Source organism: Dermacentor andersoni, chromosome 5, assembly GCF_023375885.2.
Source record: "Dermacentor andersoni chromosome 5, qqDerAnde1_hic_scaffold, whole genome shotgun sequence".
Taxonomy (NCBI): Eukaryota; Metazoa; Arthropoda; class Arachnida; order Ixodida; family Ixodidae; genus Dermacentor; species Dermacentor andersoni.
This window is the reverse complement of record NC_092818.1, coordinates 191,254,172-191,271,389: the sequence shown is the minus strand read 5'-3', so window position 1 is coordinate 191,271,389 and position 17,218 is coordinate 191,254,172. Positions and strand designations below refer to the sequence as shown.

The window sequence follows — 17,218 nt, the reverse complement described above, 5'->3', positions numbered from 1 at the left end:
AGATGCCGGAAATTTTCCTCGTCACTCTCATAAGCGATGGCGTAGGAAGATCATTCCAAAGGCGAATGGCTCTTGGAAGAGCGGAGTAGTTAAATGAATTAGTCTTTCCGTAGTTGCGCATGGAATTGAACTGATTGTACAACCGGTGTGACCTGTAATGAGGAGTTTCAAGAGGCAGAACTGGGGGCGCTGTATTATGGACATATTTATGAAATAATGGCAGCAGGGCTATTTCACGACGATCATGCAAGGGCTGTAGTGAGAGATCGAGTTTAATTTGCGTTATACCTTTGTTATAGCCATAACAACGAGAAATAAAACGCACAGCCCTATTCTGAATAGATTCGAGTTTTTCGATCAAGAATTTCTGATGGGGAGACCAGACAGATGCGGCGTATTCAAGCTGAGGTCGAACAAATGTTAGATAAGCTAGTTTAGGAATCTCTTTAGTAGAATTATGCAACTTGCGTCTTATGTACCCTAATGATTTCGAAGCATTAGCGCATATATGTATGCAATGTGCGTTGACCACGAAAGAGTCGAAGTTAGGTTAACACCAAGATAGTTATATTCAGTATCATGCAAAATAGTGATGTTATTTATGTGATAACGAAACTTAGATTTAGTATGCTTGCGGCTAAAAGAGATAATTTTACATTTAAAAACGTTAAGCTTCATTAGCCAAGTGTTACATCAAAGAGAAATAAGTTCTGGATCTTTTGGGGGGATTGTATGACCATCGGCACGCTTGGTGGAACGATAAAAAGTGGAGTCGTTTGCGAAAATGCACACGTGTGAGGAAACGTTATTTGGTAAGTCATTAATGTATATTAGAAATAGTAATGGCCCAAGAACGCTGCCTTGCGGTACACGTGCGAAAGAGGAGAGGAAAAATTATTAACTGCTGTGAATTCCTGACGATTAGAAAGGAAAATGCGAATCCATGTTAGTGTAGAGAATCTAATTTAAGAGCAGATAATTTCAAAATCAAATGGCAATGGGCTACGAGGTCAAACGCTTTTGAAAAGTCTAGAAAAGTACAATCAGTTTGTAGATACTCTTCCATGTTAGTATGCAAATCAGTTGTTAATTATGATAATTGCGTCTCACAAGAGAACTTTCTCAGAAATTCGTATTGATTAGAAAAGAAAAATTTGTTGGCTTCCAGGTGACTGTAGAGATTTGATGGAATCACATGTTCTAGAATTTTGCAGCATAGATGTTAATGATATTGGACGGTATCTTTCCGGTGCGCGTTTGTTACCTGACCTAAATATGGGTATTACCTTTGCTATCTTCCAGTCTGAGGGCAACACGCCAGTCTCTAAAAATTGCCTGCACGTGTGAGACAGAATTTTGCTAGATGCTATGATGGTGTTTTTCAGAATTTTAGTATTAATGACGTCAACGCCACAGGATGTGGTTAGCTTGAGGTTATTTATCACGCATGCGACACCTTCAACTGTTATTTCAATTGGCGACATGTATTCGTAGTTCAGCTCCGATGCATCTGGCAGATCAGGCTGATCTTCTGTGGTGAATATAGAAGAAAAATAAGTATTGAAAGTAGAAGCACAGTGGTTATCTGGAATGGGAGTGTTGTTATTGTTGTGTAAAGAAATGTCAGTGTGGTCCTGATGTGGACTTATAACGTGCCAGAACTTTCTGGGATTAGATTTTGGAACAGATGGTAGGTCGTGAGCGCAGTATTTATCTTTAGCTGAAGACAGAGCAGAACAGCAAATTTTTAAGCTTTCCTTGTACGTGTCTCAAGCTGCTTGCGCGCGCAAGCGCTTAGCACTTTCGTAGTGGCGCTTCTTCCTGTTTCTCAGTAAGCGTAGGGATCTGGTGAACAATGGGTTAGATTTATCATTGGTCGTCTTAATGAGGGGGACGTACTGGTTAACCAAGGCAGACATCTTATTCCTGAAAAGTATCCAATTCTTCTCCACTAAGGTAACAGAATGCGGGAAAATAATATATCTAATTCCGAATTCATAACGTTGAAATTGACTTTATTGTAATCGCGTACTTTTTTTAGTAGCGAAACCTGTAAAAGATTAGGGTACGTTGAGAGTTACTTGCACTAAGCAATGATAGCTAAAACTAGTAATAGACACAATTTGATCAACTGTCCCAGGAGCTGTTGTGAGGATTAAATCTAAAATATTATTACCCCTTGTAGGCTGCGTAACAACCTGAAACAAGTTAAAATATAAGGTTAGTTTGATAAATTCTGTCGAAATATTACAGGATGAAGATAAGTTAGCCCAGTCGATCAGAGGAAAATTGGTCTCCTAGCAGATAGATGGCATCAAACGGGTGAAGCTTCGCCACTGATTCTATGTTGCTGCGCAAGTCATTTGATAAGAAGCATCTGCGTTTTGTGCGTCTACAAAATTATTTGCGGCTGCCGCACCCGATCATTGAACTCTCGACTTGGTGCTTAAATGCAGAAGGGATACGGCCACCGTATTCCTCATTTGTGTTGGTTAAACGAATGTAAGCCGACAAAAAGATGTTGTCGGTGAGTGCGTTTAGGAAGGAACAAAGTTGAGATTTACGCGTATAAGCATCGTCGCTTAGGAACAGGAAGAAGGTATCGAGAATACACGTGTTGTTCTCTGATATGGCATCCACAGGCCTCAATTGTGTCGCTACCTTTTATGCGAACAACCAGTGGAAACGTCGCTATGATGGCGCATTCTTGAAGAGATCTAAAATAGTGAATGTAATACTCAATTTAAAAAATACTCGTTTGTCATTGTGTTCAGGAGTGCGTAACCAGTAGGCTACTATGAAGCGGCTGCCTAAACAAAAGTGGCCAATGAAGGTTTGTCCTTCATGTCCTCGCAGCTAAAGTTGCATCGTAAAAACTGGCATTAGATGTCTTAGCGAGGAATTAAGCATTTAAGGCAGGTGCCACTAATTTCAATGCATTTTTTTTACATTCTTTGCGAATGTTTTCCATGTGATGTTAGTGAGCTCTCTCTTTTTTTTTTTTAGATCACTTGGTGACTTATGACAATGTTTTATGCTGCAGATAAAGCTTGTCTTCCGAATCGATGAAATATGTAAAATGTTTGCCGCAGTCGCACAAATAACAAAGTCAGCCTCTTCCTTCGGCACTTTAAGCCACTGCTACAAAAATAAAACGGAGCGGGGATGTATACTTAACATGCGTACGAGCAAATTAAGTGGTTTGGAGGAGTGCATGGTTCCAGTATTTAAACTCTTCAGCGGTATATAAGGTAATTTAATGACCCGAGCGTAACATGAAATCAAAAATCGCTCTATTATAATAAGTCTCAGAAATAAAATTTCCTCTAGCTCCGTTAAATCTACGCGGTATAAGGATGCAGCGCGGGCTGCATTCTGCTGCGTTGGAGCCCGCAGTTGCTAAGGGCATCGTAAAATATTTTATTGCGCAAAATGTGCACGTCTATAACTCGTGCCATAACATAAGAGCACAACAAAAATGTTTGTGCGTTGCATAAGCTATGTTTTTAATTATTTTATATCCATTATTCCTGTGCACACACGCACGCACACGAGAAATACAGGTCTACAAGAAATTTAATGAACAATTCTTATTATGTAACAGAGAAAGGCGGGCTAGTTAGTGGTCGATATTTTAATGCATACTGTAACCACGCAAACGACAACGGACGAAGAAGTTCGTTCGTTGTCCAGTGTGTTTCCTTCTTCGTCCGCTGTAATTCGCGCGGTTACAATATGCATTCAAATTGTTATTACGTTGTATGGCTTGAAATTTGAAAACTTCGAAACATCGTAATCCTTCATAGAAATTCCCAGACGTCATTTGCGATGCACATTAAATGGTGTACGTTCTTGTGTGCTCGTTTAGCGATTCACCATTCTTATTAATCATCAGAATTTTTTTCCCGGTAGAAAAATAAATCAAAAACAAGCATCTATTGTGGGAATGGAGTTCGTATCTTTTCCTTGGGGGGGGGGGGGGGCATGTCGTTGATTGCTGTGTTCTTTTGTATTTTTTCCTGTCTCGTCTACATTTTCGATAAGGAATGAACGGGGTAAATTAGTAGCCTTGCAACAATCACGCAGAGAGAGCTTGCCGACGAAGACAAATTTGGGAGTGCCAACTTCGGTGCTGAGGAGGAAGAGGAAACAGAGGAGGTAAAGCACGAGGACAAGGAAGAGGAAACAGAGGAGGTAAAGCACGAGGACAAGGAAGAGGAAAAAGAGGCGGTGGAGCAGGAAGGCGGAGGATCCCACGGTGACGAGGAGGTAAGAGTCTGATGATGATGATGATGATGTTTGGTATTTAATGGCGCAAGAGCCAGGTGTGGCCAAAGAGCGCCATGCTAATGTTAATGAGTTCGCAGTGGACAGATGGGTTCTGTGATCTTAATGTGCCTTGGCTGTAAAGGGGCCTAAAAGAGTTGATCCAAATTCCATAAAATGTAGGAGTAATAAAATTATGGGAATGACTATTGACGTGTACTATGAACATTAGAAGGCATTGAGAAAGAATGATGCAATATATAAAATATGTGATTATCTAGATGTATAAAATAGTCTAGAGCACTACTGCCTCCCCGGGGCCCTTGAAACCCAAGGGCCTAGAGGCATGTGCTATACAGAGAATCTATCCTAGCGATATCCTCTGGAAAGAGGATGCGCTACGAAATGAATGGGCTTGTAACATGTAGTACAACATCTTTTAAGAAAGCGGGGACTGCTTTGGTCTTAAAAAGCGGTTCTTCACCAAGAAACATAGCCGGATGCAGGGGAATACAATGGCGGTATGCAAACGGGAAATGTTTCCTCCTGTCTCTTTCGGCTTCCCGGCACTCCAGGAAGACATGGAGGACGGTCAGCCGGTCGCCACATCTGCCACAGGTTGGAGGCTCGTTACCGGACAAGAGAAAGTTGTGAGTGCCAAATGTGTGTCCTATTCTCGGTCTAGTGAATAGGACATCTGTTTTTCGTATTTTCGTAGTTGGGTGCCAGGGACCTAGCTTTGGCTTAATTAGGTGAAGCTTATTACTTGTTTCTGTGTCCCACAAGCGTTGCCAGTGGCTTCGGAGTTTGTGTCTTAGAAAAGGCTTCATGTCTGTGGCAGGGACAGCAGCAGAACGAATACCTTGCGATGCTACTGATTTGGCGATCTCGTCGGCAAGCACATTTCCCTCGATTCCTGTATGGCCAGGAACCCAGCATATTACAACATTCCTATCTGATAAGTAGATGTTACATAAGAGTGAGTAGAGTTCATTAAAGACAGGATTTGTATGCTTTTGAGAAGAAATGAGTGCTTTTACAAGACTTAAGGAGTCTGTGAATATGATGGCTTTGTCCAGTTTCAGTTTCTTTATATGTTTTACTGCACACAGTACTGCGTGGACTTCTGCAGTGAAGATACTTGTTATGCGGTTCAACACGTCAGATTCAGTGAAAGAGGGACCAACAGCAGCGTAGGATACGCCAGCATGTGATTTTGATGCGTCTGTGTAAAACTCGGATCAGGAGTACTTCAATTGAAGCTCCCGGAAATGCATGATAATTTCAAGCTCAGGAGCGTGCTTTGTGACCTTTACAAACTATACGTCACATTCTATCACCTGCCACTGCCAGGGTGGTAATGGCTTAACAGCAGGCATTAGGCGATGTTCGAGAAATGGGACGTCCATTTCGTCGCCAAGCTCTCTTACATGCAGTGAGAAAGGTAATCCCATAGAGGGTCTATTACGAAAAAGTGTTTCACACGTCAAGTCGTTCACGGTTGGTAAGAGTCTGCATGTACAGTTACAGGGCCCTTAAATGCCGACTGCAAAAAAGATACAATTCGGCTAAATTGGTTATGACTGAGCAGCATACAGAGTGCCTCAGCTAACATAGACCGATCATTGACAAAAAGATGGATCGTTTTATGCGAACAAAGTCATGCGGATATTTTTTACAGTTCAGCAGAAAATCCCCCAATGATTTTGATTGCATTCAAATACATTAATGATTTATCTAACTCGTTAATTTCTGTTCTAATTGACAAGGTGTCAATTGTGAAGTTGTAGGCAGTCATAGAAAACATTAACCTGTAATGTTTTCAGCAAGCTACAATTCGAGTGCTTTATTTTTCCAAGTGAAAAAGGACGCCAGCGAAACTAAAAATACGACGTGATTAAGCAACCACACGCACAACCTGCACCAGAAAGCAGCGCCCTCAAGCAGGCTCAGCGAGATACATGACGAAAAAATACAAATAAATAAATAAATAAATAAGTTATTGAACTTGCCCAGGAACAGTACTGAAGACTGAGGGCTGACATACGAGTACAGTAGAAAAGAAAACAATTTCGCAAGAGAATGCAAGCAGACAAGAAAAGACACAAGAGCCAAACAAAATTGTCAGTTTTACCCGAAGGCGAAGCATTGAAAGCGACAGCATGGTTGCTCAGAAGGCGCGTCTCGGGAGGCTGGCTGGAGGAGCGCGCCAGCAGCGTTGCAAGTGTCGCCCCTCGATGGCGCACGAGGCGGTATTGACGCGAGATTAACGGAAACAACACAGACGCTGCTCGGCGCTCTGCGAATTCCAGTTTGACCTTGGCTCAGCCTGAAGGTCAGATTTACGGATGCAGGCGTTTTCTTGGTTTGTACCTGGAGTAGTAGAGGTACCGCTCTAAATGTGTCAATAACTGGGCATAATACGAGAGAACAAGCACATTAAATATGAAATGACGAGTACCAAAATAACAGTTCACGAGCAACAAAACGCAAGGTAAGTTCAATAGAAAAGGAAGAGAAGAGCTCTTGAACAATTTGGGAAACAAACTACAAAACAAAAATGGAAAGCTCGGGAAAAAACAATGACAGTGACTTATGAAATATATTGAGATAAAAAAATAACCGTTATAAAGGGTTCGTATTCTGTGAACAGTTCAATGTTGGTCTACGCCAGGGCAAGAACATGGAAAGGTCTCTGGATACCTGCCTGCCTACCTTTGATCGTTAGAATTGGTAAATAATAATAATAATAATAATAATAATAATAATAATAATATCCCGCTAACTCGAGAATACGAGTGCACTTTGCCCCGAGCACACATGTTTTCTGGGCTACACGCACCTTAGTTAACGATAATTCGCCTTTATGCGCAGCACGCGAGCAGCAACAAGCTTGCATCAGAAAGTGACAAGCAACACAATGTATTTAGGTCGCTTTAGTTTTCAGTGATTTTGCTGTCGCCGATCCCGCATATACTTAAGGAATGCCTCTGAATAAGCCTCCTCAGCCCAAGAACAATCTGGCCTCCCCGCGCTTCCACAGGAGGGCGGTGCAACTAAACCGTAACATTTTTTCAGCGCGCATGTTTCGCAATCTCTCGCCACCCCATCTTCCAAGGCTCTTAACGCATGTTTGAGAAGAAAATTTTATTTCTCGCAAAAATTTATACAGAATTCATAAAATTGTAGAAGGTGTTCAAATTCATAAGCATTACGAAAAATTCGGGAGAGTTGGCAGGTATGTTGAATTGAGGTGTTCAATGCAGGCAAGGACTCTATGAAGAAATTCGAAAAGAAACAGAAGGTCAGTACGATTACTTCCGCAACGAAGTGATGCCAGTGACGATAATTCAACAGTGCTATAACAAGATCCAGTGCCGGTGTTGGGAAAGCGACGATAGTATGTGCTTAGAAACTTTTTTTGGGGGCCTGTTCTGTGAAGTCTTTGTTAGAGTTAGAAGTTCCATTCCGGACACCGACGCCTTTTCAGTTTGAAGAAAGATTGTTTGTACAAGGTGTTGGAGAATTTAAATCTCTGGATAGTGTACTAGGCTTCTGCATTTGTTCAATATTTTCGAATATTCGATCGAATACTATGCTATTCGATATCCACTTCAGCTCAATTTTCAGTATTCGGAGGTTTCGAAGTCTTCAAAACAAACGAATATATTCGCATTTCCGCGTATAAGCCGTGCCATCAATTACAACACCCGGGGAAATAATTGCACACAACGCGCAAATCATTGTAGATATAGCCTTCATTCGTGTATGCATGAGTCGTCCACGTCGTATCTTCGACCATCGGCTCTGTTCCCCACCTCTTCGGCGACACTAATGGCGGAGAACTTTTTCCTAAAGGTGGTTTCATGGCAGAGTGTCTCACACTGCTGTGAAAGCACATCTCGACGCAAAATTCGCGTTGCCGTGAAGCCACACCAAGCGCGCGATGCCGCCCGAGCTCTAACCACGCACTGTCGCCACGTACTGTTAGATACGGACGCTCTTCCTGGCATCCTTCGAGTTCACCAGACCACATCGAATCGCCATCGCACCAAATTAAGGTGCGCAGAAGCGCGTCTAACACGTTGCCGGACCTGTCAGACAAGTGAGCGACCCCAACCCGAGGCGTCGCACGTCCAGACACGTTGGCGACCCCCTACCTCGTGCGCCGCACGTGGAGCTATTGTCCCACTGCTTCATCATCAGCAGCCTGGTTATGCCCACTGCAGGGCAAAGGCCTCTCCCATACTTCTCCAACTACCCCGGTCATGTACTAATTGTGGCCATGCTGTCCCTGCGAACTTCTTAATCTCATCCGCCCACCTAACTTTCTGCCGCCCTCTGCTACGCTTTCCTTCTCTTGGAATGCAGTCCTTAACCCTTAATGACCATCGGTTATCTTCCCTCCTCATTACGTGTCCTGCCCATGCCAATTTCTTTTTCTTGATTTCAACTAAGATATCATTAACTCGCGTTTGTTCCCTCACCCAATCTGCTCTTTTCTTATCCCTTAACGTTACACCTATCATTCTTCTTTCCATAGCTCGTTGCGTCGTCCTCAATTTAAGTACAACCCCTTTCGTAAGCCTCCAGGTTTCTGCCCCGTAGGTGAGTACTGGTAAGACTGTTGCATCTGGGTCGCAAGCCCCAAGGGTAGCGTTGGCCTGGCGGCCTGGGGCACAACTGGAAGCATCCGAAGGTGCTGGCAAAGGATGAGTCGACTGCTAACAGAACAGCTTGTTTATTCTAGCATCGCAAAAGAGCGGCCGGTCAGATCGACCGAAGTGGAGAGACGGGAGAGCACGTTACTCAACGGAAGAAATCGGAGCCTCTCTCCTGGCGTCCGGGGGCAGCTGCTTTTATACTCTCGGAGTCGAGGGCAAGAAGGAACGTCTCTGGATGATGCCACGTGACGGCGGCGTTCGGGCACGTTGAGACTAGAAGGTGACGCATCCGCCGGGCCGGCGCCGGTCAGACCTCCTCGCTTCACACTTGGGGAGCTCCTCTCCCCGGCTGCCGCGCCTTGACAAGCGTGGGCACCAACATGCACACACGCACACACGCACACACGAATACACGTGGCATTGAAACATACCTGGACGCGCTTGGCGGGGAGGCGTTGCGGGAGCGCTGAACGGGCCAAAATGTCCGCCGCTTTGAACGAAGGCCCGGCGTCCGTTGCATCCGCGCCGGCTATACCGCGCGTCGTAGGCGAAACGTAACAAGACACAGCTGTTATACACTTTTCTCTTGAGGGATAATGGCAACCTGCTGTTCATGATCTGAGAATGCCTGCCAACGCACCCCAGCCCATTCTTATTCTTCTGATTATTTCACTCTCATGATCCGGATCCGCAGTCACTACCTGTCCTAAGCAGATGTATTCCCTTACCACTTCCAGTGCCTCACTACCTATTGTAAACTGCTGCTCCCTTCCGAGACTGTTAAACATTACTTCAGTTTTCTGCAGATTAATTTTTAGTCCCACCCTTCGGCTTTGCTTCTCCAGGTCAGTGAGCATGCATTGCAGTTGGTCCCCTGAGTTACTAAGCAAGGCAATATCATCAGCGAATCGCAAGTTACTAAGGTATTCTCCATTAACTCTTATCCCCAATTCTTCCCAATCCAGGTCTCTGAATACCTCCTGTAAACACGCTGGGAATAGCATTGGAGAGATCGTATCTCCCTGCCTGACGCCTTTCTTTAATGGGATTTTGTTGCTTTCTTTATGGAGGACTACGGTGGCTGTAGAGCCGCTATAGATATCTTTCAGTATTTTTACATACGGCTCGTCTATACCCTGATTCCGCAATGCCTCCATGACTGCTGAGGTTTCGACTGAATCAAACGCTTTCTCATAATCAATGAAAGCTATATATAATGGTTGGTTATATTCCGCACATTTCTCTATCACCTGATTGATAGTGTGAATATGGTCTATTGTTGAGTAGCCTTTACGGAATCCTGCCTGGTCCTTTGGTTGACGGAAGTCTAAGGCGTTCCTGATTCTATTTGCAATTACCTTAGTAAATACTTTGTAGGCAACGGACAGTAAACTGATCGGTCTGTAATTTTTCAAGTCTTTGGCGTCTCTTTTCTTATGGATTAGGAATATGTTAGCATTTTTCCAAGATTCGGGTACGTTCGAAGTCATGAGGCATTGCGTATACAGGCTGGCCAGTTTCTCTAGAACAATCTGCCCACCATCGTTCAACAAATCTGCTGTTACCTGATCCTCCCCAGCTGCCTTCCCCCTTTGCATAGCTCCCAAGGCTTTCTTTACTTCTTCCGGTGTTACCTGTGGGATTTCGAATTCCTATAGACTATTCTCTCTTCCATTATCGTCGTGGGTGCCACTGGTACTGTATAAATCTCTATAGAACTGCTCATCCACTTGAACTATCTCATCCATATTAGTAATGATATTGCCGTCTTTGTCTCTTAACGCATACATCTGATTCTTGCCAATTCCTAGTTTCTTCTTCACTGCTTTTAGGCTTCCGCCGTTCCTGAGAGCATGTTTAATTCTATCCATATTATACTTCCTTATGTCAGCTGTCTTACGCTTGTTGATTAACGATGTGGGGATGCGTGACTCTCACGCCTCCCCTGAATCTAGTTTTCCCGCATAGCTCGCCTCCTGCAGGGCGGCTTCGCCCGCCACGTGGCCTAGCGCCCGCGGCGGTCGGAGTGGTTGAAGCGCCGTGCGAGAGATGGCGCTAGTGTTGCGCTGCGGCGAGGTTACTTGGGCGCCGGAAGACAAGGCGCTTGGTCTTTTCCCGGCGGGTCGGCGAACCGCGCTGGACGTCCCGCGCGCGCGCGCCAATCCATGCTTCTGCGAGACCGCCTCGCGTGGCCGCCTTGGAACGCGCCACCGTCCGCGTGACCGTACACGCGAATGACCAGGCGTTGGGATCCAGCATGGGCGAACTTATTTGCTCGTTTTGCGGTCGCGGTGAGTCGGACTTCTAGATTTGTCGCGCGCCCATCGGCATGTTTTGGGGATAGCAACTCGGCTAGCAGGCATTGATCTATGAAAGGTGCAATAAATGCCCTTGTGATTGTTTGCACTAATGTGTTGTCGTTCCTTTGTCCCAAGAGTACGGAGGAGAACTCCAGTATCTCCCACAACTTCGAAAGTTCTGCCAGTTCTATTCTAGCTGTAGGGTTAGAGGCTTTCCTACATTGGTGTTTCTTGATCAGATCTTTCGTCTCCTGCGATAGCTTACTGGTATCCTGTCTAACGGAGTTACCACCGACTTCTATTGCACACTCCTTAATGATGCCCACAAGATTGCCGTTCATTGCATCAACACTAAGGTCCTCTTCCTGAGTTAAAGCCGAATACCTGTTCTGTAGCTTGATCTGGAATTCCTCTATTTTCCCTCTTACCTGTACCAGTTGTACCAGTTGCTTCCGTTCCCTCCTCAGGTCTAGGCTAATTCGAGTTCTTACAATCGCGCACCTTGCTGAGCACGTCCACATCTTGTATGATGCCAGGGTTAGCGCAGTGTATGAAGTCTATTTCATTTGTAGTCTCGCCGTTCGGGCTCCTCCACGTCCACTTTCGGCTATCTCGCTTGCGGAAGAAGGTATTCATTATCCGAATATTATTCTGTTCCGCAAACTCTACTAATAAATCTCCCCTGCTATTCCTAGTGCCTATGCCATATTCCCCCACTGCCTTGTCTCCAGCCTGCTTCTTGCCTACCTTGGCATTGAAGTCGCCCATCAGTATACTGTATTTTGTTTTGACTTTACCCATCGCCGATTCCACGTCTTCATAGAAGCTTTCGACTTCCTGGTCATCATGACTGGATGTAGGGGTGTAGACCTGTACAACCTTCATTTTGTACCTCTTATTAAGTTTCACAACAAGACCTGCCACCCTCTCCTTAATGCTATAGAATTCCTGTATGTTACCAGCTATGTTCTTATTAATCAGGAATCCGACTCCTAGTTCTCGTCTCTCCGCTAAGCCCCGGTAGCACAGGACGTGCCCGCTATTTAGCACTGTATATGCTTCTTTTGGCCTCCTAACTTCACTGAGCCCTATTATATCCCATTTACTGCCCTCTAATTCCTCCAATAGCACTGCTAGACTCGGCTCACTAGATAACGTTTTAGCGTTAAACGTTGCCAGGTTCACATTCCAATGGCGGCCTGTCCGGAGCCAGGGATTCTTAGCACCCGCTGCAGCGTCGCAGGTCTGACCGCCGCCGTGGTCAGTTGCTTCGCAGCTGCTGGGGACTGAGGGGCCGGGGTTTGATTGTTGTGTTCATATAGGAGGTTGTGGCCAAGTACTGCACCAGGGTGGCCAATCCTGCTCTGGTGAGGGAGTGCGTTACCGGTTCTGGTCACCGGGATCAGGCGACACTCCAGGCCTGTTTATGCAATTTTATCAACACGCGGATTTTTTTTTAATCCGGTGGAAAATTGCGTGGCACCGGGATTCAAACCACGGACCTCTTGCACGCGAGGCGGGTGTTCTACCTCTACGCCACCGCTACCCGATAATAATGTAGCGCCACAGCGCACGCCCAGAGCTGTCATCAAAATGCATAGTGTCTGAACACTGTGGCCTCCAGTTATTACTTTGGGTGCAGTGCAAATATCTATTTTTGGCCCGCCGTAAAAACTAGAAGTTCACATTCATTCATTCATTCGGTCGGTCGGTTTCATTCATTCAGTCGGTCGGTCGGTCGGTTCGGGCCGGTCGTTGTAGGCTACACTCTTAAGTAGCTACGACGCCCTTAGCTCCAACGCCATGCAGTTTCTTTCACCTATATACGTTGGTACAACGTACGTTTAGCACTTGAAAAATTGTAACTAGACGAAGCTCATTTGAAGCCAATGAGCAGAGGTAAAAAAAAGAATATGTCCTGGAGCCTGGACTTTCTTTGTTCTTTGTTCTTCCAGTCTGTATCTTCCTCTGAACATTTGTATTCTTTTTGAATCACTTTGAATCGGTAATTCATCTCTGTCAGAAACTCAATACTTTACTTAAGATCTTGCATATAACAGTAAGATGCTCACTTTGTACAGTGGCCTGCAGATGAAGATGAGACACTGCTCTCACATATAAAATTATTGCAGAAATAGTAGGTTTGCTGCTTCAGCGGGTCTCTTGGAACACTAGTGATGTTGTTGCTTTTCTCAAGCTGAAGCATATCTCATCCAGTTGTACCTACATCTCTTGTCCCACTGTTGTTGACGCTACAGGCGTCAACATTCTAGTATCATAGTATTCTAGTTCGCTTGTACTATCGACGCACAGGCTGGCGCGGGGCGAATACGGCGAAAATGTGCATTTAATGGAATGCGATACATTCAATAGGTATATTTAAAATCCCCGTGCTTAAACCTCGACCCCTACACCGGCTAGTGGCGCCGTGGTAACGCAGAAAGTTAATAGTGTCTACCGCACCCATTTTCAGCCGGCGACTCTACCCTTGATATGAACACTACTCTAAAGTTTAAGATCAAGAAGAAAAAACTGACTTCTTTCGTTTCTCACAAAGAACTAGCCGTGAAGCGAATCGAAATTAAGCGCGAATTTCGCAGATAAAGGCTGCTTTCTTAATTATCCTGAAAATACCAGTGTATATATTGGATCATGAAGTCATTCACACTATTAAGAGCTTACGACCAAATCTGCGTGAGCGATATTACTCCGACGACAAAAAATACGGACAACAAATGTTATCGTGAGCCCATTTGGCGGAAACAGTGGTTCTTCGCAGCTAACTCGCGCCTGTTTCTAAAGTCTTACGTGTCCCCCTATACTAGGGGTAGCATAGAATAATATGACGAACATGCACGTCTAACGAGAACCGCGACCTATCATTTTCGTTCCTTTTACTGCTGCTGTAGCTGTGTTATCATTAATCCCTTCTTCATTGATGTTCCTTCTACAAAGAATTCAGTAAACTAGCGACAGCTTGCAAACTTCTTCGAATCTGCAGCTGCTTTTCAATCATGTTCACTAATGGCAGCACTATGATGTTATCTTCTTTGCAGACATCTTCTGGTTTCGTTTTACTTTACTCATTATTTGGCTCAGCCAAAATGTTTACCCCTTGTCTCCAAGTTTGAACGAAACAACGAAATTGTATTCTCTTCAACTTCGCGGCGCTGCGGTTAGGCTTCTGCCCCTCTGCCGGGATGTGAGACCCACCGTCGCTGGTTTGATTGCCAGCTCTTACCACACGTCCCTAATGTTCTGCCGAAATGTTTCAGTGTCGTACGTACTACGTAGTTCAGGCACTATAGCGAAAACTGCCGCGGGCTCATCCTTCCATGATATCGCTGCCGTCCTTCCGTGCGGAGCCATAGACCTGTGTTATCCGAAGCACTTTGGTAGCCGTGCGTGAAACGACGTTATAGACTCATAGACGACGTAGAAAGTGTTTCTATGTTCAAACATTCACTCATTTTGGTCATTGCATCAGATTGAAGTTATGACTTGTGTGGTGCACGAACCTAAATATTACATGAAATCAGACGTTTCGATGAAATTGACACAATTGTACTCTGCGCATTTAATTTCACTGTAGCATTATAGCCAATTTGCTAGAGCTTCGCTTCACATAGATTCGCAATGTGATTTGAACCTGCATTCACTTCTTTTTTTCAGGTCCCCAAATCTTCAGGAAGAAAACCTGGAGAAGAAAATGAAAGTGTCGACAATACCGGCAGCGAGGCTTCTGTAGAACACGCTGAGCAGGAGCGAAACCCAGAGACGAGAGTTTCATCACCGAAAAAGGAGCCTTCGCCATCAAAGCTGGAACCCGAGACCATGGCGGCTGCCTCAGCTGTTTCGTTGGCGCCCCTCGCCGAGCTCACTAAAGAGCAGGAAGAAGCAGCCGATAAAGCTAGCGAAGAGATGGACAAGGACTTACGTGACCTGGAGTTGACCAGCGTGCAACTCTATCCTGAGAGCAGGTTGGTCATTCTGCTGGCGATACTCTGCCTAATCTGGATCATATTCCTGTTGCTTACCGCAGCGGTCAAGCACGGCCTGCGTCCTCCAACGTGCGACGAGTCCACGATACACACTGTTGCTCCAACAACGCGAGATCAGTGGCCTCCTGTGTGGCCTCCTATAACGTACAGCACGCAAAAGCCAAAGCAACCACTGACCAATTCCACCGCAACCACGCAAGAACCGCTGCGAGGGAACTTCATATGCTCGAGCGATTACTGCCGAAAAGAAGGCAACTACTTGCGCGCTTTGACCACTCGGTCCACGAAGGAACCATGCGAAAACTTTTACGAGCACGTTTGTGGTACCTGGAAGAAGTCGGCCTCCCGGATGATTCAAAAGTTTCCAGGAGCAGCAGTCTCCACCGACACTCTGCTGCAAGCGTCAATGGAAGCTCAGTTGTTGGCCTACATAAAGGACAGGACGCGCGCAGATGTCACTCCTGCCCGAGCACTGTACGATATGTGCATGAACAGGGGCTCTGCGAACGCTGCGCTCTTGGACACGAAGCAGCTGCTTCACCAGTGGGGTTCGGACTGGCCACAAAAGGAGAGCGCTAACAGCTCTACCAAGGAAGTATGGCGCTTCGCTGCCAAGCTGATGCGGGTGCTGGGTGTGCCGTCACTGGTGGGCATCGAGATCGGCCTCGACCCGTGGAACCTCGAAGAGAACATCATTGAGGTGGGCCCACCGAGAACAGTGTTCTTCTCCAAGGACGTCTCGGAGCCGCGAGTCATGACGCTCTTCGGCGACGCGACGCGCGCCGCTGCAAAGGCGCTGAACCCGAACGACGCAGACGCCGCCGACGCGGCAGCCAAGGACGTCAGCATCGCCTTAGCCAGTATCTCGCTTCGCCAACTCGACGACCTGGGAACGTCGCCCTTGGACTTCCAGGTGGATAAGTTAGGTTCCCTGGGGAAAGGCGTGCAGTACTTTCTGCGCACCGTCGTCGACAACGTCGCAACGCTCGATTCTCGCACCCGGCTTCTGGTGCACCGAAGTCCGCTGTTCCGTCGAGAGCTGGACGAAACCGTGAACAGATTGCCTCCTCGCGCCATGCTCAACTACCTGGGCCTACTGGCTCTCGTGGCGCTGTCCCCATTTCTGCCTGAGCGGTTGAGTTCTCTCCGCGTACTCCACTCGGTTCACACGCTTGGACGTGCCGAGAACGGGAGCAGCGAGCTCCTGTGCCTGCGCGCGGTGAGCCAGGCTTATCCAGCATGCTTGGCAGCGGCGTCGCATACGCTGTACAAGAACACACACCGGTCGCTGTGGCTGTCGCAGCTCGAGTCCCTGTTCGTGGGATACGTGCGCAACGTCGTATGGATGGACAATCTGACGTCCCTGTTCGTGCGCTATAAGATGCAGCACCATCGCTTGGCGCGTTTTTTCCCCGTCTGGCCTTTGGGTGACTGCAATGCCACGACTGGAGCAGCTTCTTCCAAGACCATCGGCGCTTTTGTGGACGCCGTCAGTCTCCGTCAAACACAGGAGCTTCAACAGGTACATGTGTTTTGTTTACTTGATCCAGGGCTTATTTTAGAGGTCCTGGACGTCGTAACACTATAGTCGACGCTAAGAAGTGGTGAGACGAAAATTCGAATGACGAGTTTTCAATATTTCGCTTTCTCTATACGAGATGCTGACAGTTCTTGGTGACCTTTACAAAGACTTAGTCTTGCTTCACCGTTCACCGAATGCTGTTATTATAAAATCTGAATAAAACTTGCTAGGTGTTCAATCCGTGCTAGCTATTCATAAACCATTTCGATAAAGGCATGCACTGGCTTCATCCCTAAAAGCATCTGCGTACGACAGCACGCAAGCAATGGAGCTAAATTACCAGGAGTGACATATTCATGTTACAGCCGGGCTGTCGGATGCGCAGTGCTTCATTAAATTTTATCAAATTAACAGAACACGATTTATTTTTAGTATTCGACCTTCATCAAGATGACGCTGGTAATC

The 17,218-nt window shown here is 46.0% G+C and overlaps 1 protein-coding gene across 2 annotated transcripts in view; it reads left to right on the top strand.

The window, feature by feature from the left end:
* LOC126532235 (neprilysin-1-like) overlaps positions 1-17,218 on the top strand; it is a 33,439-nt gene that overhangs the window by 11,471 nt on the left and 4,750 nt on the right. For both annotated transcript variants that reach the window (XM_055071456.1, XM_055071455.1), the window contains exons 7-9: positions 4,087-4,269; positions 4,842-4,916; positions 14,903-16,753. In XM_055071456.1, the coding sequence (XP_054927431.1) occupies positions 4,087-4,269; positions 4,842-4,916; positions 14,903-16,753 (2,109 nt within the window). The remainder of the gene's footprint in view (positions 1-4,086; positions 4,270-4,841; positions 4,917-14,902; positions 16,754-17,218) is intronic.